The following is a 13,932-nucleotide window of genomic DNA, read 5'->3' on the forward strand; positions in this document are numbered from 1 at the left end:
CCAAAAGCCTCAAAGACCCAGATCTATCACACCACAGTGTGATCTTGGGGTACTTAGGTTTCAATTCCCACAAACGTAAAATGAGGGGGAAATTACTCAACCCACACAATGACTGTATGGGTAAATGAGATATAAAGCGTCTAACACTGCCCCAGGTCCACAGTAAAACCCAAATGTGGACTTCTTCTCTGCCTGCAATCATATATTCTATGACATCAACAGATTGGTATAAACAGGATTATAAATAAGGCTCAGAATACCCAAGGATTTTCTAGTACCTTATGACATCTATACACTCTGCTCGTGTATATTCTTTTCATGAATAATTAATATCCTCTAGTAAACAACAAAGTCCCTGAGGCCAGAGACTATGTTTTATCCATCCTGTATCATTCACAATATCCAGCATAGGTCTTTGCATATAACAATCTTCAATGTTTGATTAAAAAAAAACTTTATATTTGGGCATAACATTTAATAATATTTAATATTAATCAATTTTTAAAAAAACCTAGGGTGTGGGATGGGATGGAAGGTAGGAGGGAGGTTCAGAAGAGAGGGGACATACATATATTGTTCACTTGCTCAATCATGTTCAACTCTGCGACACCATGGACTGCAGCATGCCAGGCCTCCCTGTCCATCACCATCTCCCAGAGCTTGCAAAAACTCATGTCCATTGAGTCAGTGATGTCATCCAACTATCTCATCCTCTGTTGTCCCCTTCTCCTCCTGCCTTCAATCTTTCCCAGCATCAAGGTCTTTTCTAATGAGTCAGCTCTTTGCATCAGGTGACCAAAGTATAGGAGCTTCAGCTTTAGCATCAGCATCAGTTCTTCCAATGAATATTCAGGACTGATCTCCTTGCAGTCCAAGGGACTCTCAAGAGTCCTTTTCAACACCACAGCTCAAAAGCATCAATGTTTCAGTGTTCAGCCTTCTTTATGGTCCCACTCTCACATCCATACATGACTACTGGAAAAACCAAAGCTTTAACTAGATGGACCTCTGTTGGCAAGGTAATGTCCCTACTTTTCTAACACACTATCTGTGTTTGGCATAGCTTTTCTTCCAAGGAGCAAGCGTCTTTTAATTTCATGGCTGCAGTCACCCAAGAAAAGAAAATAAAGTATGTCATTGTTTCCCCATCTATTTGCCATGAAGTGATGGGACCGGATGCCATGATCTTAGTTTTCTGAATGCTGAGTTTTAAAACAGCTTTTTCACTCTGATCTTTCACCTACATCAAGCAGCTCTTTAGCAGCTCTTTGCTTACTGCCATAAGAGTGGTATCATCTCCTTATCTGAGGTTATTGATTTCTCCTGGCAATCTTGATTTCAGCTTGTGCTTCATCCAGTCTGGCATTTTGTATGATGTACTCTGCATATAAGCTAAATAAGCAGGGTGACAATATACAGGCTTAACATATTCCTTTCCCAATTTGGAACTGGTCTGTTGTTCCATGTCTGGTTCTGTTTCTCCTTAACCTGCACACAGATTTCTCAGAAGGCAGATAAGATCATCTGGTATTCCCATCTCTTGAAGAATTTTCCACTTTGTTATGATCCACATAGTCAAAGGCTTTAGCATAGTCAATGAAGCAAAAGTAGATGTTTTTCTGGAACTCTCTTACTTTTTTGATGATCCAATGGATGCTGGTAATATGATTTCTGGTTCCTCTGCCTTTTCTAAATCAAATTTGAACATCTGGAAGTTCTCAGTTCACATACTGTTGAAGCCTAGCTTGGAGAATTTTGAGCATTACTTTGCTCAAAGTATGTGAAATGAGTGCAACTGTAGTTTGAACATTCTTTGGCAATGCCTTTCTTTGGGAATGGAATGAAAACTGACCTTTTCCAGTCCTGTGGCCACTGCTGAGTTTTCCAAACTTGCTGGGATATTGAGTGCAGCACTTTCACAGCATCATCTTTCAGGATTTGAAACATCTCAACTGGAATTCCACCATCTCCATTAGCTTTGTTCATAGTGATGCTTCCTAAGGCCCACTTGACTTCACATTCCAAGATGTCTGGCTCTAGGTGAGTGATCACACCATCGTGGTCATCTGGGTCGTTAAGATCTTTTCTGTACAGTTCTTCTGTGTATTCTTGCCACCTCTTCTTAATATCTTTTGCTTCTGCTAGGTTCATACTGTTTCAGTCCTTATATCTGCCCACCTTTGCATGAAATGTTCCCTTGGTATCTCTAAATTTCTTGAAGAGATCTCTCGTCTTTCCCAGTCTATGGTTTTTCCTGTATTTCTTTGCACTGATCACTGAGGAAGGCTTTCCTATCTTTCCATGCTATTTGCTGGAACTCTGCATTCAGGTGGATATATCTTTCCTTTCTTCCTTTGCCTTTTGCTTCTCTTCTTTTCTCAGCTATTTGTAAGGCCTCCTCAGACAGACATTTTGTCTTTTTGCATTTCTTTTTCTTGGGGATGGTTTTCTTCACTGCCTTCTGTACAATGTCACAAACCTCTGTCCAGAGTTCTTCAGGCGCTCTATCAGATCTAATCCCTTGAATCTATTTGTCACTTCCACTGTATAACCATAAGGGGTTTGATTTAGGTCATTCCTGAATGCCCTAGGGTTTTCCCTATTTTATTCAAATTTAAGTCTGAATTTTGCAATAAGGAGTTCATGATCTGAGCCACAGTCAGCTCCTGGTCATTTTTGTTGATAGTATAGAGCTTCTCCATCATCAACTGTGAGGAATATAATCAATCTGATTTTGGTATTGACCATCCGGTGATGTCCATGTGCAGAGTCAGCTCTTGTGTTGTTGGAAGCGGGTGTTTGCTATGACCAGGGCATTCTCTTGGCAAAACTGTTAAGTCTTTGCTCTGCTTCATTTTGTATTCCAAGGCCAAACCTGCCTGTTACTCTAGGTATCTCTTGACTTCCTACTTTTGCATTTCAGTCCCCTATAATGAAAAGGACATCTTTTTTGGGTGTTAGTTCTAGAAGGTCTTGTAGATCTTCAGAGAACCATTCAACTTCAGTTTCTTTGGTGTTAGTGTTGGGGAACAGACTTGGATTACCGTGATATTGAATGGTTTGCTGTGGAAACGAATAGAGATCATTCTGTCGTTTTTGAGACTGTACTCAATTACTGCATTTTGGACTCTTTTGTTGACTGATAGCCACTCCATTTCTTCTAAGGGATTCTTGCCCATAGTAGTAGATACACTGGTCATCTGAGTTAAATTCACTCATTCCAGTCCATCTTAGTTCTCTGATTCCTAGAATATCGATGTTCACTCTTGCCATCTCCTGTTTGACCACTTCCAATTTACCCTGATTCATGGACCTGACATTCCAGGTTCCTATGCAATGTTGTTCTTTACAGCACCAGACTTCAGTTTCATCACCAGTCATATCCACAACTGGGAGCTGTTTCTGCTTTGGCTTAGCCTCTTAATTCCTTCTGGAGTTATTTCTTCGCTCTTCTCCAGTAGCATATTGGGCACCTACCAACCTGGGGAGTTTATATTTCAGTGTCATATCTTTTTGCACCCAGAAGTCAATACAGTAATGTAAAGCAATCATCCTCCAATTAAAATAATTTTTTTAAAAAGCTATACTGAAGGATCTATGCCTGCTAAGTAACGTTATCTTAAAATCAACTTATTTCTTTTACCAAGAAACAAACCTGAAACCAAGACCATTGCCAAACCCGGCATATTCAACCGAAAAATACCGTTCCCCTTGCATCTCTAGGTCACATGTGTGGAAAGAACAGCTGAATGTGATTTCCAGGGAGGATATACTAGATTTGAGAATACTAAAAAATATTCTGCCATGAAGTCTGGACAATAGAACAGGCTAGGTTGAACATTTCCCCCAAGAGAAAATCAATTTCACAAAACCACTCAAGTGTGGAAAGGAAAAAATCAAAAGTCCAACAGTCATTGTACCTTTCATGAACCACAAAATCTGATACCTTTTCTGGGATTACTGAATAAAACGTATAGCTTCACTTAGGTATAAAATGCAACTTATAAAGACAGATTCTATAATAAAATAGACAGAGCGTGATCAACAGTTTTTGTTTTTAAAGCAGGGCTGATAAACCATATTGAACTGTATTATAGAAACAAACATTCCAGGGTATTTATTTTCTTAAAAAAAAATTTATGTGACTACACAGACCACTTAATAATATTTCTGAAATCTTTAAATCATTGGTCTCCACTGGCATTTTTCCTACATTCACAACGGAAGCCTGTGGGAACTCATGTGGTTTTTCAATCTCTACCCAATATTTTGACCACTTGATGCAAAGAACGGACTCATTTGAAAAGACCCTGATGCTGGGAAAGATTGAAGGCAGGGGAGAAGGGGACGACAGAGGATGAGATGGTTGGATGGCACCACTGACTCTATGGACATGAGTTTGGGTAAGCTCCCGGAGTAGGTGATGGACAGGGAGGCCTGGCGTGCTGTGGTCCATGGCATTGCAAAGAGCTGGAAATGACTGAGCGACTGAACTGACTAATCCACAAGCATATATTTCATCTCAGTTTTTAAGATACATTTTTATTATTAAAACTATACAGAAATTCATTAAAAACGTTTTTAAAAATCTGCCAGTCCAATATCAGAGATGAGCTCCATCACATAATACTGGGCATGTCTGTTAACACAGCTGAGGCACAGTTTCCATCTAAAATATTTCAAGTTTCTTTAAATTTTCTCAGAATACAGAAGTGTTTTCCCAAAAATCTTAATGTTGACGATTGCTGAGTGATGGTTGGTTATAGGTGATTTTGATTTATTTTTAAAGCATTCATTATTTTTCAAATGTTTCTACCTATTTTTTAAAGAAAATTCATAGCTATTAAACCCTTCAGAAATTGAAAGCCAGAGTTTACTCAAGGAGGTCTGACATTTAGTGAGAAAGTGGCACGACACTAAGCAGGCAGGTAAAACCCAGCACTATGAATGGGGAACATGCACCACAGACAGGATAAAACAGTAGGTAACAGGCCTAAAAGGCACTGCCAGAGCCAAGATCCAAATTCCACAAATAATGAGTTGGGATTTCTCACTTCTTGGTTCTTCCTGTGGGCTTATTATATATATATATATATATTTTATATATATATGTATATGTATGTATGTATTTAGGTTGCACCAGGTCTCAGGTGCAGTACGCAGGATCTGGTTCCCCGACCAGGGATCAAACCTGGCTTCCCTGCACTGGACGCGTGGAGCCTCAGCCACTGGACCACCTGGCAAAAACATTAGGTATCGTGGGCTTTCAAAGTGACAGCTTTGTGATCACTTCCTCTGCCAGTAACTGGTACCAGTTTCTTCCACTGGATTCCAGGCCCTGGCACCCAGGCTGGAATACCACTGCCCGTCAATGGCACACTTACCCGGTGGGGGGGGTTTACTCTCCCACTCAGCGTTTTCCATCATCTGCTTAGCTATCCTCTCGGCATTGCACTGCTCCCGTTTCTGTTGTATGAGCTGCTGAAGCTCAGTTTTACACGTTGTGATCCGGATCTGGTAAGTGGACGGTAAAATTGTACTACTTAAAACCTGTATTGTTGGTTTTCTATTTTGGACATTTGTCACTTCTGGAATCTGCAAAACCAAAAGAATAAGTATCTGTGTCGTAAGTACAGTATGTTTGATGATTAAAATGTACCCATGTTCTATTTATTACACCAGACTTTTGTCCTTAGTTATGTACCAATTTTTAAATCCATCTAAATACAGGGACATATTTTTCAGTGAAAACCTAATTAAGATAAACTTTAACCACTAATTCCAAATCTCCATATTTTAAAAAAATTATCAGTGTAGGAATAACATTAAACAAAAATATTCATTAATTTAACTGAAAAAAAGAAAGAGAATTTTATCAGTTCATTCAATTAAAATATATTGCCTAGGGAAGAATTACTGCAAATTAAAAACTTACTTCAAATATATCCAAATCATGACATTTCTCACACAGAGTAAACCTGGGACTTTTCTTAATAGAAGTATTTTTGCTATCTTACAGATGTAACTATGCTATATTAAATGAAGAATAAAAGAAGATTTTAAAGGTTCACTGCAGCCTATGAGTAGAATCATAGTTCATAATGACGACCTCACCCCAGTTTCAGATCACCTTATTTGGTGCTTTCAATACTAGATTTCTCTTTGTCTATGAAAATAAACCTCTTCTGGAAAGAAAAACATCCTTCCTAAAAGACAAGTCACTGTATTGATTTTTCCAGTACAGTACACAGCCTTTAAACATCCAAACAGTAGAATGAGATCCACAGACAAAAAGCGCACTACTGCCGGGATGACAATACCTGTGGAGAAGTCGACAAAGGGACGCAGACAGCAGCGGAGGACTCGGAACGAGGCGGCTTCCCAGCCGGCACCACCTCCTGATCACTCCCTTTAGGCAGGGCCTGCTGCATGCTCGGTGGCTCCAGAGAGCCAAACATGCTTTTCCACTCTTCATTGACATTTGAGTCTTGTTTAACATGTTTTCTAGCTATGAAAAAAGATCAGAATAATCTGAAGGAAGCATCTATGACAAATCCGTGCTTTTATTGCTCTTTGCGTGTGTGGGCTGGAGGAAGGGGGACAACATGGACTTCATGAGGGCTGATTTATTTATATTCACGCATAAACATGTTAGCTCTCATTTCATCTCTAGGACAGATGGACAGATGCACTTTCAGTAGTGTTAGTAATCAGACCTAACTGCTTCCTAGTTGTCCAAGGCTAGCTCAATTTCAAGGAACCACTTTATCTGAAGAACCAACAAAAATATAACTTTTTCAAATGTCCTGACTACACTGATAAATATGACCTCTTTATATCCAGAATCAGTTACATGGGGTGAAGAAAAGAAAAAATAAAAAGTCATTTGCATTCTTATGCATATTCCTTCACATGTCTGTCAGCGTTTCTATGAGAAATTTCCAGAACTGAAAATATAAGTCAAATAGTAAAAAATAATAGTATTAATAATATGTTCAATTTATAAGCTCAAAAACAATGAATTTAGTGAAAATGCCCATTCCCTGCCGCTTGCTGACAAGCATCATCAGTCTTCACTAATCACAAAGGCAGAGAATGGCATCTCATTTCTATTTGCATTCATTTCACTGTTTACCTTTTAAATGTGTATCTCTATTCTATAACTTGTATGTTCAAATCCTTCACTATTTTTCTTTCGGGAGCTTGTGGTTTTTCTTATGAATGGTATAAATGCTTAACATTTTATGGCTATAAGTCAGGGGTCCCCACCCCCAGGTCATTGATGGATAGGAACCAGGCTGCACAGCAAAATGTGAATAGCCAGTGAAACGGAAACCAACCTCATCCCTCACCCGTGGAAAAACTGTCGGCCACTGGTGCCAAAAAGGTTGGGGACCGCTGCTGTAAACCGTTAATAGTTAAGTTGCAAATACTTTATTCCAAGTTCAACAGTTAGAGGTCTTTTCTTTTTTTAAAGTAATTCATCAGCTGCCCTCAAAAGCTGATACTAGAATGTTGTTGTTAGGTTGTAAATTGTGTCCGACTCTTTGCAGCCACATGGACTGTAGCCCACCAGGCTCCTCTGTCCATGGGATTTTCCAGGCAAGAACACTGAAGTGGGTTGCCATTTCCTTCTCCAGGGGATCTTCCCAACCCAAGGATCAAACCTGTGTCTCCTGCACAGCAGGTGGATTTTTTACCACCCAGCCACAGGGAAAGCCCGATGCTGGAATATAAGGATTTTAAAAGGCATGTACTTAGAAGTCAGTATATCTCCAAAAAAGGTTAAAGGGAAGAATGCATGAGATTTTAAAAACCTCACACAATCAACATCAATGTCACAAGAGCCAACAGGTTTAAATCTCAAGACTTAAAATCATGAAAATTCCATGTACAGAGGAGCCTGATGGGCTACAGTCCATGGGATCAGAGAGTCAGACACGACGGTACGACTAACACTTTTACTTTCAAATCATGAATGCATCTCTCCTTTGCAAGACTATTCAATTCACTGGCCGTTACCCACTAGTAACAAGATAGGAAACTTTACCCTCTTTTTACATAGACTATTGACCTTGGGTTGGTGCTTAAAGGATTAAAAAATAGAATTTTGCCTTCAATCATATACTGCCACAGAGGCAACTAGGCTTTGGAGTCAGACTTTGGATTGAATTCTGACTCCACATGTACAAATCCATGAATTTGGAAAGTTACTTAATTTCTTAACTGTATGTCCACTTCTCCACTTTTCCTCTCCCAAGTCTTCTTGCTATTAAATATAAATGGAGTCATTCACTCACTGTATTTGAAAGTTCTATATGTGAGAAATGTGACTTCTTAGTTTTACTACTAAAAACTTATGAAATAACTAGTAATAACAAGCTAACACGCACACACAGAAATATACTAACCTCGCTTGTCATCTGGTTCCTGTTTGGTTTTAACAAGATCAACTTGTCTCCCAGTTATACCTAAGGCTGCCAAATCAATTACACCTTTCTGACTACTATCATGGAGATGACTCTGATCCACTATATTGGCCTTTGCCTTGTTAGATTTCATCATGAAGTCTTTCAGAGCCAAAAGCTTGTCTTCCTCTTCCTCTGTCATTCCCTAAAAACAAATAAAACGTAGGTTATTTTGCAAGTAATAATAGGCCTCAAAATGACTCACAACTGAAGGGTCAAACCACTCAATTTAAAATTTAAGAGTGAGAACAGTAAAATGAAGCAAGCAAAGGCAAGAGAAAAGGGAATTATCAATACAGAACAACAGTACTCTGATCTCGGAGGACACTCTCCCTCTACCGGGCATTTTCTACTTTGTATCATGATTTATATCTTAACATTCTTTCTAACAGGCAACATTCAAATACAATTCACCTTTGAAATCTCCAAAGAACTTAACACAGTGCCTGGTAGACCTTTAATGTATAACTTCTGCAAGTGCATGAAGCAGAAGAAAGCGTGTGTACTTGGACTTTGTCCCTAGATGTGTTGGACTATGCGGTGGGACACTGCTGGGAAGGCACTCTGTGATACATAACGCATTCTGAGCATTCTCAACACACGCCTCATGGACTGACAGGCAAGTGTAAGCAACACACTGGCATCCTAAGGTAACAGGAAGACTAGAGTCAGGCCCTGTGGTTCAAATTCCAGCCGCATTACTTACAATCTGTATGGCCGTGAGCAAGCCACCCACTTTCTCTGGACCTCTGTTTACCTATGAGGGTAATTACTAGTACCCATCTTATAAGACGATTATAAAATTTTAGTAAATTAATCCACGTAAGACAAAACACTTCAAACTGACAGCTAATGAATACTACTTAATTTAAATAATGAATTCGATGTGCAAAGTAAACATTCTGGTACTTGGAGCAGTTCTGCATTTTCTTAACTTTCCCACCTCCAAGAACTCCTGTAGAATGTTTTTATTACGCAAATGAAAAAACTAATAAAATGACAATTCCCTAAGGCCTCAATCTAAAATCCCTCTAAAACTGGAGCTTAAAGTAATAGTCACAATCCACTGGCACAAGAGGAAAATCAACTCTAGAAAGTCAAAAAGCTAAGAAATAATGAAATAAAATAACATTAAAGTATAATACTTGTACAATATCCTTGACAAATTTTTTCCAATATTAACCTGAAATTCATTTATTTACATTTCTCCTAAAATCTACTTAGACAATGACACAGCTAACAGTTCTTCTCTTTTTTTAGCCTACGTTTCAGCTCATAGGAAAGGATGGCTCTGCTTCAGTCCACACAAGGGAAGGCCAGAAAGAAGGCTGAGTGGAGAGACTCCCCAACCATGGAGCTCTAAACATATTCTGCTGAGCAAAAGCAGCCAGTCACAAAAGTCACATACTGTGTGATCTCATTTACACGAAATATCCAAGACAGGCAAATTCACAGAAACACAAAGCAGACTGAGTGGCTGCCAGAGGGAGAAGCAAATAGGGAATGACTGCTGATGGAAAAGGACATTCTTTTCAGGCTGATGAAAATGTTCCAGGGGCTTCCCTGGTGGCTCAGAAGATAAAGTGTCAGCCTGCAATGCAGGAGACCTGGGTTTGATCCCTGGGTCAGGAAGATCCCCTGGAGAAGGGAATGGCTACCCACTCCAGTATTCTTGCCTGGAGACTCCCATGGATGGGGGAGATTGGCAAGCTACATACAGTCCATGGGGTCCCAAAGAGTCAGACACAACTAAGCGACTTCACATATTCTAGAAAATGTTCTAGAATTAGTGGTGATGGTTTCACAACTTTGTGAATACACTAAAAACCACTGAACTGTGTGCTTTTAAACACTAAATTTCACTATGAACTATATCTCAATTAAAAAAATGTTAGGAATGCATCATCAAAAAACAAAGAAAAAACCCTGACAAGGACAATTAGCTCAGTTCAGTTGCTCAGTCGTGTCTGATTCTTTGCGAACCCATGAACACCAGGCTTCCCCGTCCCATCACCAACTCCCGAAGCATACTCAAACTCATGTCCATTGCGTTGGTGATGTCATCCAACCATCTCATCCTCTGTCGTCCCCTTCTCTTGCCTTCAATCTTTCCCAGCATCAGGGTCTTTTCCAATGAGTCAGTTCTTCGCATCAGGTGGCCAAAGTACTGGAGTTTCAGCCTCAGCATCAGTCCTTCCAATGAATATTCAGGACTGATTTCCTTTAAGATGGACTGGTTGGATCTCCCTGCAGTCCCAGGGACTTTCAAGTCTTCTCCAACACCACAGTTCAAAAGCATCAATTCTTCAGCGCTCAGCTTTCTTTATAGTCCAACTCTCACATCAATACATGACTACTGGAAAAACCATAGCTTTGATGAGACGGACTTTTGTTGGCAAAATAATGTCTCTGCTTTTTAATAGGCTGTCTAGGTTGGTCATAGCTTTTCTTTCAAGGAGCAAGCGTCCTTTAATTTCGTAGCTGCAGTCACCATCTTCAGTGATTCTGGAGCCCAAGAAAATAAAGTCTCACTGTTTCCATTGTTTCCCCTTCTATGTGCCATGAAGTGATGGGAGCAGATGCCATGATCTTAGTTTTCTGAATGTTAAGCTTTAAGCCAGCTTTTTCATGCTCCTCTTTCACTTTCATCAAGAGGCTCTTTAGTTCTTCACTTTCTGCCATAAGGGTGGTGTCATCTGCATATCTGAGGTTATTGATATTTCTCCCAGCAATCTTGATTCTAGTTTGTGCTTCATCCAGCCTAGCAATTCTCATGATGTACTCTGCATATAAGTTAAATAAGCAGGGGGACAATATACAGCCTTGACATACTTCTTTCCCCATTTGGAACCAGTCTGTTGTTCCATGTCCAGTTCTGTTTCTTCCTGACCTGCATACAGAGTTCTCAGGAGGCATGGAGGGTGGTCTGATATTCCCATCTCTTGAAGAATTTTCCACAGTTTGTTGTGATCTACACAGTCAAAGGCTTTGGTATAATCAATGAAGCAGATGTTTTTCTGGAATTCTCTTGCTTTTTCGATGATTCATCAGAGGTTGGTAATTTGATCTCTGGTTCTTCTGCCTTTTCTAAATCCAACTTGAACATCTGTAAGTTCATGGTTCACGTACTACTGAAGCCTGACTTGGATAATTTTGAGCATTACTTTGCTAGTGTGTGAGATGAGTGCAATTGTGCGGTAATTTGAGCATTCTTTGGCAATGCCCTTCTTTGGGACTGGAATGAAAATTGACCTTTTTCAGTCCTGCGGCCCCTGCTGAGTTTTCCAAATCTGCTGGCATATTGAGTGCATTTGTTCGTAGTGATGCATCCTAAGGCCCACTTAACACTGCACTCCAGGACGTATGCCTGCAGGTTAGTGATCTCACACCGTGATTATCTGGGTCCGAAGATCTTTTTTGTACTGTTCTTCTGTATATTCTTGCCAACTCTTCTTAATATCATCTGCTTCTGTTAGATCCACACCGTTTCTGTCCTTTATTGAGCCCATCTTTGCATGAACGGTTCCCTTGGTATCTCTAATTTTCTTGAAGAGATCTCATCTTTCCCATTCTATTGTTTACAGCAAAAGTGTAGTCCCTTAATATCCGTCAGACTTCTGCTTCCAGCCATGATGTATAACAGGGACAAGATTTACCCTCTCATTTAAAACAACTTTAAAACCAGACAAAAAATACGATATGACACATTTCAGACACTGGAAAACAGGAAGCACAGGGCTCTGATTCCCCCAGATAAAGGTGAGTCCTATGACTGTCCCAGCTTACTCTTTGGAGAGTTTCCAGGCCATGGCGTGAGGAGGGCGATGGTGGGGGGGACTCAGAGTTCATCAGAGCCACATTCAAGAGACAAATCAGAGTTCCAGGAAGCCAAACGGCCAAGAATGGGGCAGAGCCCTGAAGAAGAGAGATCCCCTGCCAAGCAAGAGCTGTGGTCAGGGCGCCACCAGTCTCCCACTGAGTGCTGAGCTACATGCGTATGAACACCAACACCTGGGACCAGGAAAAGGCAACAGAAAGCAGCAAGCCAAATAACCCCAGAGCTGACAAGGCTGAGGATCACTCACTCTGCTCCTACCAGCCGGAAGTGAGAGACCTCTTGCCACAGAGAACATCATGTCCTCACAAGTCCCTAGGAATCAAGCTAAGCTGGCCACTGACCAAAGGCTGATCTGGATCTCTTCTAACAAAGCTCAAAACCAAGGCTTAACATCATCAAACCAACTCCAAATAAGTTTAACTACAGAACAAATCCAACACAATATAGCCATCCTCAGGACCCCCAACAAAATCCACAGATGCTTGATCCTCTAAATAAAATGGCAGCACAGTATTTGCAAGGAACCTACAAACATCTTCCTATATACTTTAAATTACCTCTAGATTACTTATAATATCTAAAACAATGTAAATATTATGTAAAAAGTTGTAAATACAATGTTAACAGTTACCAGTATGAGGCAAATTCAAGTTTTGCTCTTTGGAACTTTCTGGAATTTTTTTTTTTTTTTTTTAATATTTTTGACCCACGGTTGGTTGAATTCATGGATGTGGAATGTGTGGATATAGAGGGCCAACTGTGTAGTGTAAAGGGATTCAGCACCCAACAGTATAAAATTCACAATCAACAGAGAAAGAAAAACGGATGGCCAGGAGTCAGAGATTAGACGAAAACTTACATTTTATTGTATATCTTCTTATACAGCTTTTCAATTTTACACCATGCATCTATACTACCAAGTCAAAATCTTTTTAGTTAAAAATATGTAAAAGTTTAAAATGTTAGTTAAAGTGTCTGTTCTAGTATCTGATTAAATGAATATGAAAAAAACAGGGAGCTCTCATAGATGAGATCAATCTAAAATAATCCTGACATGTGTTACCTCCAGATGGGAAATCCTATTGAAAATCTGGAGTACAGGCAGATTTCAACTCCCACAGAGGTAATTCCAGAAGTGTACTTTAAGTCTATTATCTGGTGCTCTGAATATATCAGAGAAACAACACTAGGCTGCTCTGGAAAGGCCTATTTTAGTCACACCGTATCTCAAGTGTCCCCAAGTGGTACTACAGAAAAGAGCACTGAAGAACCCCGAGCAAAAAAAAAAAAAAAATTCTGCAGGAGGGTAAACTCCACAGAGGCTAATTTCTCCCCTCTGTATTCCTAACATTAGGACAAGGACTCAGTTCCCACCTCCAAAACCGCCTCTGGCTCCAGGCCTCTTCTGGTAATCCCAACAAACTCAGTAGCAAAGGGACCAAAAAGACAGACTCACACAGGGCTGGAAGAGACGAGCGGCCCAGAGGCCTCTTCCTAAGTCCACGTAAAACCCCAGCAAGACTCTCAGCTTTAGTCCCTTATCCTCTGGGCACTTTGAGAGGCACGATGGCACTTTGCGGGGGTGGGGGACTTGGGGAGGCATGCAGAGTGAAGACAGGTTTAGGT

At 40.1% G+C, this 13,932-nt stretch overlaps 1 protein-coding gene across 2 annotated transcripts in view; it reads right to left on the reverse strand.

The window, feature by feature from the left end:
- PIK3R4 (phosphoinositide-3-kinase regulatory subunit 4) overlaps positions 1 to 13,932 on the reverse strand; it is a 78,555-nt gene that overhangs the window by 23,890 nt on the left and 40,733 nt on the right. For both annotated transcript variants that reach the window (XM_070377193.1, XM_005898395.3), the window contains 3 exons: positions 8,412 to 8,613; positions 6,321 to 6,508; positions 5,385 to 5,595 (listed from right to left, as the gene is read on the reverse strand). In XM_070377193.1, coding sequence (XP_070233294.1) covers positions 5,385 to 5,595; positions 6,321 to 6,508; positions 8,412 to 8,613 — 601 coding nt within the window. The remainder of the gene's footprint in view (positions 1 to 5,384; positions 5,596 to 6,320; positions 6,509 to 8,411; positions 8,614 to 13,932) is intronic.

Source organism: Bos mutus, chromosome 1 (assembly GCF_027580195.1).
Source record: "Bos mutus isolate GX-2022 chromosome 1, NWIPB_WYAK_1.1, whole genome shotgun sequence".
Lineage (NCBI taxonomy): Eukaryota > Metazoa > Chordata > Mammalia > Artiodactyla > Bovidae > Bos > Bos mutus.